At 42.0% G+C, this 18699-nt stretch overlaps 1 protein-coding gene across 1 annotated transcript in view; it reads right to left on the bottom strand.

Annotated features, from left to right (window-relative positions):
* The window catches only part of ZNF335 (zinc finger protein 335), a 157822-nt gene that overhangs the window by 42615 nt on the left and 96508 nt on the right, over positions 1-18699 (bottom strand). Inside the window, exons 14-17 of the mRNA XM_068264296.1 lie at positions 6478-6638; positions 4579-4808; positions 3692-3794; positions 2672-2763 (exon numbers count right to left, since the gene is read on the bottom strand). Of these exons, the coding sequence (XP_068120397.1) occupies positions 2672-2763; positions 3692-3794; positions 4579-4808; positions 6478-6638 (586 nt within the window). The remainder of the gene's footprint in view (positions 1-2671; positions 2764-3691; positions 3795-4578; positions 4809-6477; positions 6639-18699) is intronic.

The following is an 18699-nucleotide window of genomic DNA, read 5'->3' as shown; positions in this document are numbered from 1 at the left end:
ATAAAGGCGCTCTTTTAGAAGGCACCCGGCACTGCTCTGTTGTGTAACAAGCAAACGAGTTTCACTTTTCTGTGGTCATGCAAGTTTGTGAGTGATACACAAGTGACGCAAATGCTGAGCATGTGGTATAGAGGAACTTAGAAGTAGGGCATCCCCAGAGAGCCTGGTTACAGGAAGACCAAGAGGTCTTGCCCTCTCTCCCAGGGATAACCGCCTAGAGCAGAGAAGTTGTGTGAGCACGAACCTCGAAAAGTGAAACATAAAGAAAAGAAACCAGGTACTGTTGGGTTCAGAAGCTGGGATCTGCGGATCAAGCAATTTTAGGGGGGATTGTTATAATTTAAGTAGGCCTCAGTTATTTGGACTGAGTTTAGGTAAAAGGCTTGTCCGCAGAGTATACCTTTAAAATAAATAGAGTTTCTTGTGATGTAGGCAGAAGCATCTCAGTGTTTGCTTGAAACAGATGAATAACAAGCAAATACTGAGAACATGTTCCTGAAGGAAGGCCACAGGCCTACCCTGCCCCAGACAAATGGACTACGAGAACAATCAACATAGGCCATGTTTACAAAATGCCACATTCCTGTATGTAAGCAAAAGGCATCATTAAATATTAATCGAGTAGGTGTGTATTATGACACCACGAGGGGTCTAAACCAATAGTCGGGTCTGGGGGATGGCTAAGATGAGGTCACATTTAACTCTTTCCTAGTCGGTATTAAAGGGCCAGAGGGGCTGACGGAGCTCACTCTGATTCCTACTTTCCTGCTCTCTATATGCTGACTGGAACACCTAATTCTTTTCCTTTCTTTATGTAATCGGATATAATGTATGCTGTACATAGGTAGTCTAGAAGATGTAACGTAGGGTAGATATAAGGAGACCTGATTGCCCTCAGCAGGAAGGTAATCACGCCGCTGTAACGCAACATGGAACTTTGCTTGGCCAGGATATGATGAACTGTATCTGTATAGTTGTGTACTTAATAAACTCCATCAAACTTTGAAGAAGCCTGAGAAAGCCTATCTCCTGCTTGCTGTGATGAGTCGTGTTTGCAACCGGAGCAAAAGGTGATTTATAACAGTTTATAGCAGCGCGCATGTGCAAGGTCTGAGAGGCAGAGAAGGAGGTAATAGTATACAAGGGTGGGCTTAATGCGTGAAAGAGGTGTGTTTGCGCTACCTTTTCTGATAGTCTTGGAGACAGGGATAACTATCCAATCCAAGCAGGCTTTGGATACAACAACTAACCAATCGCCGGTAAGGTACATCGCTTGCCGTGATTGGCTGGTTGTTGTATACTGGATACCACATACAGTACAGCACCAGTATCTGAACCTGTTTATACAGTACAGCTCCAGCACATACAGTACAGTTGACAAATGTCCACCAGTCAAGAGGGGTAGTCTTATACGGCAAGTATATCCCAAAATGTATATTTTAACTGGAAAAGGTGGGGGTAGTCTTATACGCCCAGCCGTCTTAAATGCCGGAAAATTTATTGGAATATCATTTATACAGAAATTATGCTGTATCTCAGTTATACAGGTGAATATAATACACACAAAAAACTGAATACAAAATTATAATCCTGAGTATAATATACAAACATAGGTTTTCCTGAACAATGCTGGAAAAAAACAGGGAGGTTAAAGAACCGGTTGATCGGTATGTCAGATTTTTTGCATACATGTGATCACAGCTGGTTTCAATATCAAGAATAGCTTGGATTCTTCAATGCTGTGTATCAATAAAATATCTTTTCTTTTGATCAATGATCTGATTGAAAATAATGTTAATTTACTAAAAATGTAACCGTTTATAGGTACCGGATAAAAAAAATAATGACCAGAATACCTGCTGCTGCAAACAAAACGTACCATGGTATTGTAGTGACTAGCGCTATTGCCAGGTAGCACTAGAGCCCCAGGTTCAACTCTTGGCCAGGGCACTAGCTGAATGGAATCTTTGAGTTCACTGTATTTATTATTTATTTATTGTATTTATAAAGCGACAACATATTACGCAGCACTGTATGTTTATGAGAGTTCCATTCTAGTGCTCCACCTCTCTCCACAGGCCTCCACAAGGTAGCAATGGGAGGACATGCCTCCAAAAGGCAAACACGGGAGGACAGGCCTCCACAAGAAAGACACGGGAGGAAAGGCCTTCACAAAAGACACGGGAGGACAGGCCTCCACAAGAAAGACACGGGAGGACAGGCCTCCACAAGAAAGACACGGGAGGACAGGCCTCCACAAGAAAGACACGGGAGGACAGGCCTTCACAAAAGACACGGGAGGACAGGCCTCCACAAGGGAGCCCCCACAAAGACATGGGAGGGCAGGCCTTCACAAGGAAGCCTTGGGAGGACAAGCCTCAGCAAGGGAGATGTGGATTGACATGCAAGGGTAGACATCCACAAGGAAGATATAGAATGACATGAGAGCACAGACCTCTTCATTGGAGACATGGAGCAACATCAGAAGACAGACTTCCACAAGGGAGACCTGGAACTATTTTTTTGAAGTTGGAATTTACATAGGAATTTAATTAAACTCCAGGAGTACAGATAACGATGTGGCATGCCTATGGCACCTCCATTTTTCTTACATAACTGTTTGTAATAACATGTTTACTGCAATGTTAAAGGTTTTTATAATTCAACATACTTGCAATGGCCTTCCGCTACCATCTCTCTGAGCACTCATGTTCAAAAGCAGATCAAGAGCAGCTTGTGTTGCAAGTTCATCCCCTTCTCCACCTAAGGAAAAAAATATATATATGCATTTACCTGGCAGAGACTAAACTTCCATTTTCAGGCACCTTTGTGTTTAAATGATACAGTATAAAAGGTCAGGTATCAAACAAAATGGCATCGGACTTTCTGCTCATGACAGTCAGCTTTGTTTGCTCTCGAACAATACACCAGTGATTGGTGTGTGCTGATGTGAACCAGTACCTCAGCAGGTGACACACTCCAGGGTCCAGAACATTATTGTGTTAGAACAAGTTTTTCTTAGAAGCTTATACCATTTTTTTTTCTTGGGGGGGGGGGGGGGGTATAGGAGGGCACAAAATGACCACTGTGGTAAGACAAAGTTATAATTGGACGGCAGCAGGGCAGACAAATTGACACTTGTTTAGGCGCAACTCTACCATCGCACCCTCCTCCACCTAACACAAATAATTCCCTCTCTTTCTTCAACCCCTACCAGCAAACACATCAAACATAACTGCAGAAAATAACTGCACCCATTCTAACTGCCCATTATTTCTGTGTAGAGGAACTTTTTGCTGAAAGCCCAGTTTAATACAAAACAAAACATTTGAAAATCGAACACTGATCACCTGATACAAATTCAGAAATGACCTTGAACATTACATTTCAAAGAGATGATCAGTTCTAGAGAAATACACTTATTAATAATATAAACTTAATAATTAGTATGCACATTTCAACTTCCTTAGAAAAAAAGAGCAGAAGTTGATTTCAGTTATTCCAACTCCCAAAGTTCCATGTGGATTCTGTAATGTGATAGGGGATTTTTTTCCCCCCAAAAGGTGAGGGTTCTATAGGGATCGGGAAGCATTTGTTTATAAATCTCAATCCTGTTGTTAGCCTCCAAACTGTGCAAGAATAGCCTTGCAGCCATCTCATAAAATGCCAAAAACAAATAAAGCCATCTCACCTTGTTCATATATGATTGTTGCACCTTCCAGTGCATTCTGTGCTTGCCCTTCCTCCTGAATCTGTGTGTTCACCATGTGATAGGTGAGCTCTTTGCGTTGACTCTGACAGAGAAAACAGGACAATGATTGAACTAATCAGTATAAAGATTTGCCTGTGAAGACTTTCAATAGCCACTACTCCACAGGCATCAGTGAGTCATTCAATGTGAGCATCTACCATACATTTTTTATCTACAGTACAGGTTGGTAAAATACTGCATTTGGTATTGTAGACTTTGTTTCCCTAATTCATAAAGGGAGACACAAGGAGGACATATGGAAGACACAAAGGAGACCTAAGGTGGCACAAGGAAGACACGATGGAGACACAAGGTGGCACAAGGGAGACCAAGGGGACACTGGAGGACACAGAGGACAAAAATGGCACAGTGTTCTGACTTAAGAATGGATTCAGGTTAAGAAAGAACCTACAGTCCCTATCTTGTTCGTTAACCGGGGAACTCGCAAAAGCAAGGCTCTCTCTCCATTTTGTGTGTTGGAATTCATTATACATTTTATTCATCGTGTTATTTTTGTCACTATAATTACCAATTCTGTATTTTGTATTGATTATGCATTTTGTCACCAATACTGTAATCTGTATATTGGTGTATTTTTTTGTTGTCTGTATTATTATGTACACTATGTTAGTTTTTTACTTTGTGCAGCGCCATTCTGTAGCAAGCTGAATGGTTGTTCCAGGTGTGTGATCCAGATACTACTGCTGCCAAAAGGATTAGCAAAACTGCCGGTAAACTGGTATAGCTTGAAAGGCAATAAACATGGCAGACTCTATATCCCTCTCAGTTCTTTTAAAATGTGTAACATGTTGTATCCTTCCACTCACTTCTACATGGGGAAGCAATGCTGCCTGAACACAGGGCTTCTCATGCTGTTGTTTCAGTTCCTCAATTTGCTGCAGAGAAAAAAATGGCCGGCGGCGACAAGGTGCTTCCTCAGGGTGACGCTGTGCCCACTCTGGAAACAGGTGAGCATGCCGACACTGAACATGAAGACGTAGGTTTTTCTTGTGCTTGGTGGTAAAGTGACAGTACTCACAGGCAAAGGGTTTCCCACCTAGAAATATATATTTAAGGAATAGAAAGGTCAACAGTAAGGGAGAAACAGAGGTCGATCTACCAAGAAGCATGCAAAGAAAACTGGCTGGTTGCAGCTATAGTAAAGCAGTTGTCCAGGACAACCAACCAATCAGATTTCAGTTGATCAGTAAAGCAAAAATAGTGATGGTTTGCTTCTGCTACTGTAGATTGATTTTTTTTTTTTTGCATCTACCTTTATATATCTACTCTACAGGTCAATGTTTATTAAAGAACAGGCCCAAGGATGTGTTAAAAAGTACACCACCGATGAATTACCGTAGTTACTGCAATTAATCTTTTCCCTTGCTTTGAAAGACAGCATTTCTGCTGTTAAAGCTACTGCATATCATGCTGTGAGATAAATGGACTTTTTCAGAACTCCTGCTGCGTTAATAATGTTAAGCTGCTTCATGCATTCTTTTGTGCTTAAAGATGATACTTTGTCCATTGCAGCTGTAATACATATTATCTGTTTCTTAATTTATCCATGCACCCATTCAAATAGGTGAGTCAGCTGACAGGCTACAGACAGTGTTCAAACCATGTGAACAGGACAACAAATTACAAATGTCATTTCTATTGAATGGGCAATCCATTGACTCTTCAGTGAGTTTCCCCTTAAAGGCAACATGAAGCGAGAAGTATATGGATGCCATCTTTATTTTCTGTTAACCTCCTGAGCGTTACTTTGCTCAGGAGGTGTTGCATTGTCCGTGCCCCCCCCCCCCCCCCCCGGTGCTTATTTATTAATTTAAATGTTTAATTTAGATACTAGCTAGCACTAGGCTAGCTAGTATTGTTTGCCGGCACCTCCGTAACCCCCCCGATTGCCTGCTGGATACATTACCATGCCAGGATCCCACGATCGGTGCAGCCTCCCCGCTCAGAGCTGCTCGGGTCTTCACTATGGGGAGGATCGTACATGACGTCACGCGCAGTCCTGATCCTCCCCATAGTGATGACCAGAGCTGAGCGGGGGAGGGGGGGGGGGCAGACAATACTAGCTAGCCTAGTGCTAGCTAGTATCTAAATTACACATTTAAATAAATAAATTAATTCCGGTGATCCCCGATGCGCAGCAAATCCTCTGCAGCGGCATGCCCGACAGAGTGTCGGGCATACCGCTAAGGAGGTTATACAATACCAGATGCCTGGCAGTCTTGCTGATCTATTTGACTGCAGTAGTGTCTGAATCAAATCAGAGACAAGCATGCAGCCAGTCTTGTCAAATATGACAGGAATGTCAGAAACACCTGATCTGCTGCATGCTTGTTCAGAGTCTATGGCTAAAAGTATTAGAGGCAGAAGATCAGCAGACTGGTCGGGCAACTGGTATTGCTTATAAATAAATAAATATGGCAGCCTCCATGTCCCTCTTTTAATAAATTAAATATGTATATAATTAAACAATTAAAATGTACAACTAGGATATGTGCAGGTTCAGGACAGTGATTGTTTTCATTTTGTTTTTCAGGTTGAACACGATTGTTAATGTATTTTTTCAACCAAACTAATGTACACTAAAATCCTGTCAATTCCAGAATGGATGCTAACACTTTAATTTAAATGTCTTCTCCTTGCACCTTGAGGTCAGAAAAGAGCCACATCTTATATATAAAACTAATAAGTGTTGCCGAGTACTGCACCTGCATGTTTGGTGGCCTGGTGAGACAGCAGGAAGTCCTGGCGGAAAGTATGATATTTGCACTGATTGCACTTGAATGGTTTGTCATTCATGTGAGTGAGTTGGTGATTCAGAAGTTTTTTCCTGTCTTCGCACACAAAGTCACAAAACTCACATTTGTACCTTAAAAGGAAGAAGAAAAAAAAAAAGATAGGAGATATTACATCAGAGTAATACATCAGACTAGTGACGGTCAACTCTGCTAATTTCATAAAAGATTTTCCCATCCCAGTTCTTGCAACACAATGTGTGGTGCGGTTTTTATTTTGCTCTGAATAAGGAAAAAGAAACAAGAAACAGATTAAATTATGCAAGCTGTGACTCCTGAACAGCACCATTAAGTGACATTTATTAGACTGGAAGCATCATTGTTTAGGTGCAAACCATGTCACATAATTTTGAGTTAAAAAATATATTTGTTGCTTTTAATTATAAAAAAGGTTTCCAATCTTGTGGCCCTTAACTTAGCCAAAGATTGCATGATCTCCAGCTCCTAGGAGCATTGGGGGCAATTTCTTGCCACAATGGTTCTTGCTTTAAGTGTCAAGCATGTGCTGCAAATTTCTTGCACAGCGAATGGTCCTGTGGACCTGTGCACAGGTGCAGAATGACTAGAAGCCAGTGGTTCATTGTATTTCTTCTAAACTCAATCTTCCGGTGTTGATGTCATTTAAGGTCTTCATGTGGGCATACTGGAAGATATGGCATGTGGTAAATGCAGAAAGCTGCTTATTAGAATCATATTACTCTATGACGATAGAAACAAAGTTCCTCCCCTTAGCTACGTGATGCTTATGGTCTTTTAATGTATGGATATGTCCAGCCATAAAGGATTGACCCTCTAAGGCAGAGGTGCCCACACTTTTTTGGCTTGTAAGCTACTTTAAAAAATTAGCAAGTCAAAATGATCTACCTATATACAATTTTAGGAGCACACTTGTATATACAGAATGGAAAATGTAGTAGGGTCGGGATCTACCATGAAGTCCTTCGCGATCTACCGGCAGATTGAGATCTACCGGCAGATCGCGATCTACCTAATGGGCACCCCTGCTCTAAGGCAAGTGCAGATCTTTCTTCTTACTTGGATGCTTCAGGCTTTGCTGACCTGGTCGGGCATTGTTTTGGAGAGCAGGAGGGGTGTAGCTGTGTTCACCTACTTTGTTTAAAAGTTCCTCCCCTGCTTTAAGCAACTGGATCAAGGTTTCAAGGTGTGTTTGTAGTTTCTTGGGTGGGGCTCAGTGCACCTCTGATTGGTGGCCATTCGGAGGCGGCCTGGTGATGCGCTGATCCACCTTTGCGCAATTTTAAATTTTTACTTGGTAGTGCACCTAGGCTATGCATATGCATAATTTAGAATTAGTTAGTGTTAGGGCCCCTCCCATGGGGGATGACTTCTTTGCAGTTAGAGGGACGAGTACCTAACAAGTTGCATGCAAGCTATTACGGAAACCAAACATCCTTCAGTGGTAGACAGGTGCATTTTATTTGAATGCTGGGTGTGTATTTTATCCCACTAGTGGGGCTTGCACTCTCAAGCAGGTAGTCATAAGGATGCACTCTGTTTTTAAGTAGCGCTGTTCCTTTCCTCGCCATGTACAAATGTAAGTAACTTTGGTCAGCTGCTCCCATGTAATAGCATTGCTTATTGATGTTTATGCAGAGCTTCTGTTTGGTTTCAAGGTGCATTTGTAGTTTCTTGGGGCGGCTCAGCGCTCCTCTGATTGGTGGCCATTCGGAGGTGGCCTGGTGATGCGCTGATCCACCTTTGCGCAATACTAGAGCACAGGGTTGGGAAGCCCTGGTATATACCATATAAGCATATGCTGGTACAGAGAAAAGCAGATCTAAACAGTAATGTAGGTCTGTGGCCTTCTGTTGGATTGACCCGCTTGTTAAAATGTGTACACAAACTACTGGTGGTCATTAAGGTGTTAAGGACAACACAAATCCAAGGTCACTATGCACGAGGAAGATTTCAAAAGAAATTGGAAAATTTACAGCTTTGATGACAGAAAATCAATGCATTTAATCCTTCGGAATATTTATCTGTTGATGTATTTCATTAGAACACAGTTAATGATCCATTTGAAGAAAAAAGGCCCTGCAAATTTCAAATATTGCATTAACTAAGCTATAATAAAACATACAATCAATAAAAATGACCTTGCAGTAACACCTGCTGAAAGTACACATACAGCAATAAAAACAACGAATGATAATGAGGTGTCCAGCGGCGAGGAAAAAATTAGGGTTATAAAATACAAACCAGAAATGGAGGGAAAACTATCTGAACGATTACAGCCATAATGTACAGTAACAAGTTAATTTAGAGAAATCATAATATAGAGTAAATAAAATTGGCAACAATAGTTGCAGGGTACAACTCAATCTTCTTTAAAGGGACACCGAGCAGTGCAGAAACTATGGAAAGATGCATATCATTTTAAAGCTATCTTTCTCCTCTTTCCAATGATATATAAACCGCCGCCCTTATACCTTTTAGTTTTCGCTATTTTCACGACTGAAATTGCCACGGCCGCAATTTCGATCGCGAAAATAGAGAAAACTAAAAGGCAGTTTAGGTGTCATCAGAAAGAGGAGAAAGAGCTTTAAAAGGATATCCATCTTTCCATAGTTACATTGTATTACACGGGGCGACTTTTTCTCAAAGTCAACAGCTCCATTCAGCAGAAAAAGTCGCCTTGTGTAATACAATGTAACTATGGAAAGATGGATATCATTTTAAAGCTTTCTTTCTCCTCTTTCTGGCGACACCTAAACCACGGCCCTACGCCTTTTAGTTTTCTCTATTTTCACGATCGAAATTGCGGCCGTGGCAATTTCAATCGCGAAAATATCGGAAACTAAAAGGCGTAGGGCGGCGGTTTATATATCATTGGAAAGAGGAGAAAGAGCTTTAAAATGATATGCATCTTTCCATAGTTTCTGCACTGCTCGGTGTCCCTTTAAAGACATTAAACGGTGCAATATATTCACTGGATCTGTAAAAGAGTCTTGCCTGCTGATTTACAAATTGACTAAATTTAAACATTTTGGTCCATTTGGGTCCCCCACAGATGGTCAAGCTGAGTGTGGATATTATTATTATTATAGATATATAGAGAGCAATCATCTTTCACAGTACCATACAAATTAATATGGGTAGAAATGTGGATGGGAACATGAAGCTCAGCTTGCATCTGGCTTTGTGCAAACACTGCCAGAAGAGACTATAAGTAAGGTATCTTGATGTCTGATACAAAGGGGGCAGCTTCCTTTGGGCAGCCGATACTTCTTATTAATTGGCAGTCCTGATGTCAATAGGTATGCACAGAAAGCTTTCAGGATTTGATGGGTTGGGAAGGTTTCAATTGGGACAGAGTTTTTGTGTCAAGTTCTATAATGCTAGGTACACACCATACAATTTTACCTGCCAGATTGATTACTTCCAACATGTCCGATCTGAATTTCAATAGATTTTTCGATTTTCCTATTATTTTTTGAATCATTTTTTTTCGATCTTTGTTTATAGATTTTCATATAACTGAATGAAAATTCATAAAAAAACCCATTGAAAAAATGATTAAAAAATGATCGGAAAATCAAAGAAAATTCGATTGAAATTCAGATCGAACATGTTGAAAATAATCGATCTGGCAGGTAAATCTGCCAGAAAATTGTATGGTGTGTACCTAGCATTAGGGTTAGGCTTATCAGCAACAGTTAGTAAAAGTATCCAACTGGGACAGGATTGACAATAGATCAGGTTATAGGTTAAAAGAACCCTGCTGTAGATCCAAATATATGAATACGCTCCTGTATCCCCCAAAAGACATGTTTTCTCAAAGGACTTTTAAGGACAACAGGTAACGCAGTAAGTTTGAAATTATGCTCATGGCTTAAACATGAATTTGAAATTCTGCACAACCAATACCTTTGTATTTCTAATGACATTTAAAGACATGACAGTTTAGAGAATTTTTTTTATTCTAATGACCATTAGAAGGAAAAAAAAGATCAGAACTAGCCTTAGTAGACTGTCACTTTCATTCTTTTACTGATTAACTGATGCAGAAAGATACTACAGTGGCCATATAGCATGGCTGGTAACCACCAGTACACTGCACACTAAGGAGGAGGTGGGGAGGGGGGTGTCAGCCCCATATTTGGATGCAGTATATCTCCTAATATTGTTATGTTTACTGATTACATTGGCACAACAGGTACAAAGATATTCTTCAAGGACAACCATCAATGGCTATCCCTGAACGTCCCAGATGTGCATGTCACTGTTAACCACACTACCATTCGCCCTACCTCTCAAACCCGCTGTCTAGGTGTCACCCTGGACTCCGAACTCTCCTTCACTCCCCACATCCAAAACCTCACAAAGTCCTGCAACTTCCACCTTCGTAACATCTGTAAGATTCGCCCTTTTCTGACCTCTGCTACCACCAAACTCCTCATCCATGCCCTCATAATTTCCCACCTCAACTACTGTAATGCCCTTCTGTCTGGTCTCCCTATGACCCGAATAGCCCCAATGCAGTCCATCATGATTGCGGCAGCCAGAATTATCCACTCCTCCCATCGCTCCACCAGGGCGGCTCCCCTCCGTGAATCCCTCCACTGGCTTCCTATCCAGTCCACAATCAGATTCAAGATATTGTGTCTGACCCACAAATCTGTCCATAATATCTGTCCAACATACATTTCTGATCTTACTCAGAGGTGTACACACCTAGCCGCTCACTCCGTACCTCCAATGAACTTCGCCTGACTGCCCCCCCCCCTCCCCGCATCACACAGTCCCATGCACGCCTTCAGGACTTCTCAAGAGCTGCTCCAACACTTTGGAACTCTCTACCTCCACCCATTAGGGCAGCCCCCTCTTTCAACATCTTCAAGAAGGCCCTCAAAACTCACCTTTTCACTCTGGCCTACCACCCCTCACAATTGTTCTAAACCCACAACGGAACTCTGGTCCCTACCTTTCGTGTCTCTACCTTTCCTTCTAGATTGTAAGCCTTTGGGCAGGGTCCTCCTACTTTTGTGTCCTACCTGATCATGCACCTCCATTACTGTGAACCCATGCTATGCACTTGAGTGGACCTAACTTGCCTAATCTCCATGCTGCATCTAGTGACTGACTAAGCATTACCTTATGCTCATACTGTGCTGTGTGATCTGGTTTTCTTGTATTCCTGTACTGTCATATTGTTGTATGTCACCCGTAAATATTGTCTGTAACCTAAATTAATGTTCAGCGCTGCGTAATATGTTGGCGCTTTATAAATACAATAAATAATAATAATAATGACCAATGAGTGTGATAAAACTACAATGTACAAATAAAGTCTAAGTATTGTTTAATAGCTGTATAAGCATTTTACCCATTTTAATGTTCGGAATCAAAACCAAAAGCAACGCATTACTTTGTGTAAGTTTTAGCTGCATTGGAAGGATCCATTAGTAGAAGTGAGTCTCTGTTTTATGTGAAATGTGACATCAGCCAGTGCTGGTCCGGCATGTCTCCGAAAAATACTGTGGAAGATGTTAAGCCTGCCTTCGTGTCAGGCTTCACACACAATTAGCAGAGAATGTTTAGTCCTTTAGCAAATAAGAGGTACAGAATGCTCCTTCTGCTTACCACAGCACAAGAGTTTCAGTGCATTCTCCTCAGACAATTCAGCCAACCCTGGGAGGCTGGCAACTTATCTGAACAGCTCAATCAGAGAGAAAACCAGCAGCTGCTGTCTCTTTTGTAGGTCTGATTGTCTTAAGTAGACACAGGGTTAATAGTTGCAAGGAGGGGGATATTAATAAAACCTATGCAAATAAGCTGATCTACTCCCAAAGTTGACAATGAATGAAAGTGAGTTTTCTGACTACAGTACTTAGGAGCACCTAGACAACCTATTCCAATCCCAGTTTAAAAAAACAGGTTTATTGATAGTTGTCCATTTAATGTGATATCCCATGGGTCTGTAAATACAACAAGTGACAAGTAATTTTGTTGATTTGGTGGCAATAAGGCAAAGTTCTTAAATACATCATAGCAAATTGCCACCCTGTGTACTCCTTCCAGGACTGACTAGAAGGACAGGACAGCCTACCACACACTTTCTGAGCCAAAGAGCAGTTTAAAAAGCTTGAGATGGGCTGGGTATTTAAAGGGGCACTATGGTGAAAAACTGTAAAAATTAAAATATGTGCAAAAAGCAGACAAATAAGAAGTACGTTTTTTTCCAGCGTAAAATGAGCAATAAATTACTTTTTTTCCTATGTTGCTTTCACTTACAGTAGGTAGTAGAAATCTGACAGAGATGACAAGTTTTGGACTAGTCCATCTCTTCATAGGGGATTCTCAGCAAGGCTTTTATTCCTTATAAAGATATTCCCTAAAAAGGATTTAAACAATGATGCTGGCCGGCTTCCCTGCTTGCTTACACAGTTGTTTGGCAGTTGGACAGAGTAACTGCCATTCACTAAGTGCTTTTGAAAATAAATAAATTCCTGAGAATCCCCCATGAAGAGATGGACTAGGCAAAAACCTGTCACTTCTGTCAGATTTCCACTACCTACTGTAAGTGACAGCAACATAGGAGAAAAGTAATTTATGGCTCATTCTACTCTGGAAAAACGCAGGGACGGATCTAGGGGGGAGCAAGCGGGTCTCTTGCCCCAGGCGCAGTTTGATGAATTCTTAAAAAGGCGGCAAAATGTGGATGGGGAATGGCAGTTTAGGCGCCAAAACCTGACCTTGCCCCAGGCGCAACTTGGGGCAACTTGGTCTAGATCCGTCCCTGAAAACGTACTTCTTATTTGCATATGTTTTCACATATTTTAAATTTTACAATTTTTCGTCATAGTGCCCCTTTAAAAGACAGGAAAATCATAGGTAGTTATATTATAACAAGAACAAATATGTCCATCCACTAAATGGTAGAAGAGAAGTGTGGAAGCACGACAGTGTCACAACACATCGGTACATCAGAAGTGCTGTCAGCGGGCATTAGAACTTCAGAGCAAGGAAGACATGACCTGTCAGAATATGAGAACGCTCAAGTATATAATCAAAACTATATCATTTTATCAGAAAACAGTAAGTTAGAACATGTACACATTTATCCCTATCAATAAGTATATAAGGGCTGTAAGTGCAGCAAATGGATGCTAAAAACAAACAGCTGAGTAACACGAGTGGGAGGGAGACATGTGAAGATCTGTGACAAAATGGAGGTTAAAAATCTTGGACTGCTGTTTATTACTAAGGGCTTGTACACACTGCTGTGCTTGCGCTGCGCTTTTCAAATCGCACGCGCTTTTTAATCGCAAGGTCTTTTGAAAAATAATGAAAATCGTGAAGACCTGTACACACTGGTGCGATGCGCTTTTTCTATTCTCATGAAGGCTTGCGATTTTAAAATCGCAGCAGTGTGTACAGGCCCTTACACTTTACAAGAAAGAGGTTAATGCTAGGTATGACAGATGATTCATGCAGACCACTATGTACATATAAGGCATAGGCAGCGGTACCCTCTGGTGTTATGGATTAGATTGCAGGAGTTATGCATCTTTCTTGAAGCCATTTTGCTTGGAGTACAGCATCTCCTTGACCTCACACTGATGGCCATCCGCTTGACCTAGTATTCACTTGTCTCTGTTCTGTCACTGACTATACTAATGATCCACTACCACTCTCTCATCATAACCTACTAAACTTCTCTCTCTCTCCTCCTCTTTTCCAATCACCCTAGCACAAGCACACTCACATACTTGCAGAAACTATCGTAATCTAGACATGCAATCTGTCTCTGATGCCCTGGTACCTCTCCTCACACAATCCTTCACTGACCCAGACTCAGCTGCTACATTTTACAACAGCTCCATCACAAAAGTCATGGATGACTTTTGTGACTCTTACCAATGCCCGCCCTCACCGTGTCAGTCGCCAACCCTGGATGACTAAAGCCACTAAAAACAGTTAAAAAAACTGCTCTAGAGTAGCTGAACGGCGTTGGAGGAAAAGTAACACAAGTGAGGACATCATCTCACATAAATTAGCCTTGAACTTCTTCAGAAACGCACTCACTGTGGCAAAACAGTCCTACTTTACTTCCCTAATATCCGCCCATTTCCACAATTCAAAGTGCTTGTTCAGCACCTTCAATGCCTTTCTCCATCCCCCTCCTCCTCCACCTTGCTTATCAGCTGAAGAATTTGCAACACTGATAAAATTGACAAAATCCGAAGCGAATTCTACATGCAGCCCTCAAATCCCACCTCCACACCTCTCATGGTCTGCTCTTTAACTGCCTTCTCTCCACTCTCTGAACATTCTCTCTCCTCTATAATATCCAAAGCTCATCTAACCACCTATTCTTTGGATCCTATTCCCTCCCATCTCATTCAGCAGCTATCCTCATCTCTCATGCCTGCACTAACATTGCTATTTAACCTGTCCCTCTCCACTGGCATCCTTCCGTCCCCAATCAAAAAGGCTGTTGTGACACCGCTACTTAAAAAAAAAACCTCTAGATTATACCACACTCGCCAACTACCTCCCAGGGTCACTTCTCCCATTTGCATCCAAATTACTTGAACGCCGTATACATGCAGAATTAAGCCTTTATTTATCTGCTAACTCCCTACTTGATCAGTTCCCGTCTGGCTTTCGCTCTAACCACTCCACAGAAACTGCCCTTACTAAAGTGGCCAATGATCTTCTTACAGCTAAATCCAAAGGTCAATTTTCCATACTCATCCTTATTGACCTGTCATCAGCATTTGATACGGTCGACCACACCTTACTCCTACAAATACTTTCAAATGTCGGCATAAACAGCCTCACTCTCTCATGGTTATCTTCCTACCTCTCTGGAAGGTCCTTCAGTCTCCTACTCATACCAGATCTCTTCTCCTCATGCTTTGTCTGTCGGGGTTCCTCAAGGCTCTGTCCTTGGTCCTCTTTTCCAACTACATGCACGGTCTTGGTGACTTAATCAACTCATTTGGGTTTCAATACCACCTATGATGCAGTCGATACACAACTGTACCTCTCGGCTCCATCCGTCCTCACACATGTTCCTGACTGCTTGTCTGCTATAACCTCCTTCATGTCCTCTTGCTTCGTAAAACTTAATGAGTAAAACAGAACTAATAATTTCTCCACCGTCTCTGTCCACCTCTCTGCCTGAAGTAACAATAAATGTTAATAACACTCCTATGACTTCAGTTCCCAAAGTACAGTGCTTGGGGGTAATATTCAACTAATTTCTCTCTTTTATTCCTCATGTTCACTCCCTAACCAGCTCCTGTCGTCTCAACTTAAAAACATATCTCGCATCTGACCTTTTCTCACTCAAAACACAACTAAAATTTTAATACACGCTCTTATAATATCTCGTCTGGACTACTGTAACATGCTACTTTGTGGACTACCTTCTAACAGACTGGCCCCGCTCTAGCTGGTACTGAACTCAGCTGCTCGTCTCATTCATCTCTCCTCTCGCTCTTCCTCTGCTGCTCCGCTCTGTCAAGCTCTTCACTGGCTGCCAATTGACCAGATGATTCAGTTCAAACTCTTAACCCGAACTACAAAGCTCTCCACAATCTCTCTCCCCAGTACATATCCTCACTAATTTCCAGATCCCAACCCAATCGCAATCTCAGATCTACACATGATCTTCTGTTGTCCTCCTTTAGAACTACCTCCTCGCATTTACGTTTACAAGATTTTGCACGCGCTTCAGCCCTCCTCTGGAATGCCCTCCCATAACACATCAGTCACTCGCCAACCTTTGTTACCTTTAAACGCGCTCTAAAAACTCACGTGTTCCGCTTATGCCTTGTACCTTAGGCCACTTCCCTTTGTCCTAAGACCAAATTGCACTCCTACTAGGTATCCTAAAACACTCTGCCTCTATAGGTTTGTTGCATACTACTCCCCTCCTCTTGTTTCCCCTTCATTCCCTTTAGATTGTAAGCTTGCAAGGGCTGGGCTCTCTCCCCCTATTGTGTCTTGGAAATCATTATACATTTAATTAATCATGTTACTTTTATCACTGTCATTACCAATTCTGTATTTTGTATTCTGTCTTTTATATTGTTTTGTAATTTGCCTCTAATTATGTATCTTGTATATTGGTGTACACCATTGTCTGTATATTATGTACCCCATGTTCTCTTCTTACTTTGTACAGTGCCACGGAATATGTTAACACTTTATAAATCAATAACAATAATAATCTCCTTGATTGTAGCATACAATGAGCATTCATGGACACTGGATGCATGGGCACAACTACAAAACTTCAAGAAGCAGCCTTCCTAGGACCTCCTAAACCCTCTGAGGTCACCCCTCAACATAATATAAAACACACACACTAGGGGTTAGTGTAACCTTCCTGCCATCTCCAATAGTGAATGTGGCAGTATAAAACTTAGCTTTTCCACCACTGGGCAGTCCTCTCTTGCCTAGCCACATGTGTGGCAGCTTATATACGCTACGTGCGGCTCCTGATGAAAGTCACATGACTTGCATCGGGTGCCATAGCAACACATTTCCTGGCTGAAAAGCAGAAAGACCGCCCAGTGCTGGAGTAAGTAAAGCTCCCTTTTAATACTCTGCACATTACGATATGGGGAAAGGGAGTGGGCCCCCATGCTCTCCCTTTCCACACACCCACATACACATACCTTCTGCATGGTCACGATAGCTATCGATAGCTATTGGTATGCACCCTGACTGGATAAATGATCATAATTTTTAAAAAGGTTCACCTTTATTATTATTATTATTTATTTATATATTATTATTATTATTTATTTATATAGCGCCAACATATTCCGCAGCGCTTTACAAAGCACAATAAGATGACAAGGGGAACATAGATACAACTAACAAATGTACAGCAGAGTTCCAAGCAGCACAAATATTGTTACAAGAACAGTAAACATTAGGAGGATGACCCTGCCCTTGGAGGATGGATGAGGCAGTGATTCTTTGCCTCTGATTACATTGTGACAGAGAAGTAAATAAGGGCTATAGAATGTTATAAGCTTGTCTGAAAAGGTGTGTTTTAAGAGTGTGTTTGAAGATGTCCAGGTTTGGAGCATGACGTACAGGCTGTGGAAGAGAGTTCCAGATAAGGGGTGATGCTCGTGTAAAGTCCTGGATGCGAGCATGAGAGGAGGTGATCAGCTTAGAGGCCAGGAGAATTTCTTGGGAGGAGCGAAGGTTGTGGGAGGGACAATATCTTGAGATTAGTGAGGAGATGTATGGAGGAGACAACTCGTGGAGGGTTTTGTATATTAGTCAGGAGTTTGAACTGGATCCTCTGGGTAATGGGTAACCAGTGGAGAGAATGGCACAGTGGGGCTGCATCGGAAGAGCGTGTGGAAAGGTGAATGAGGTGGGCCACTGAATTTAGAAGGGATTGGAGAGGTGCTAGCCTGTTTTTTGGTAGGCCACAGAGCAGGGTGTTGCAGTAGTCTAGGCGGGAGATGATTAAGGCATGAACAAGCATTTTGGTGGCTTCTTGTGTGAGGAAGGGACGGATACGGAATATATTTTTGAGCTGGAAATAGCAGGTGGTGGTTAATGAGGCAATGTGAGGTTTAAAGGAGAGCTCTGAGTCAAGTATAACCCCCAAGCAGCAGGCCTTAGTGGTTGAGGTTATTGGGGTGTTGTCTACCGTTATGGTTGCAATTGGTGGGGGTGTAGATAGCGATGGTGGAAAAATCACAATTTCCGTTTTAGTCATGTTGAGTTTGAGGAAGCGGGAGGACATGAATGCAGAAACGGCACGTAGACAGTCGGGGACTCTGGATAGTAGTGAGGACAGGTCAGGAGCTGAGAGATAGATTTGGGTGTCATCCGCATAGAGGTGATACTGGAAGCCAAAAGAGTTAATTAGTTGTCCCAGGCCACGGGTGTAGATTGAGAAAAGAAGTGGCCCAAGAACAGAGCCTTGAGGTACACCAACAGACAGTGGATGTGGAGAGGATTTGGTGTTAGAGAAGGAGACAGTATAAGAGCGTCCAGAGAGATAAGAGGAGATCCAGGAATGTGCTTGTCCCTTGATTCCTAAAGATGTCAGTGTCTGCAGAAGCAGAGCATGATCAACCGTGGCAAAGGCAGAGGAAAGGTCAAGGAGTATTAGAATGGAGAACTGGC

This window comes from Hyperolius riggenbachi, chromosome 12 (assembly GCF_040937935.1).
Source record: "Hyperolius riggenbachi isolate aHypRig1 chromosome 12, aHypRig1.pri, whole genome shotgun sequence".
NCBI classification, from domain to species: domain Eukaryota; kingdom Metazoa; phylum Chordata; class Amphibia; order Anura; family Hyperoliidae; genus Hyperolius; species Hyperolius riggenbachi.
This window is presented reverse-complemented; position numbering and strand designations above follow the sequence as displayed.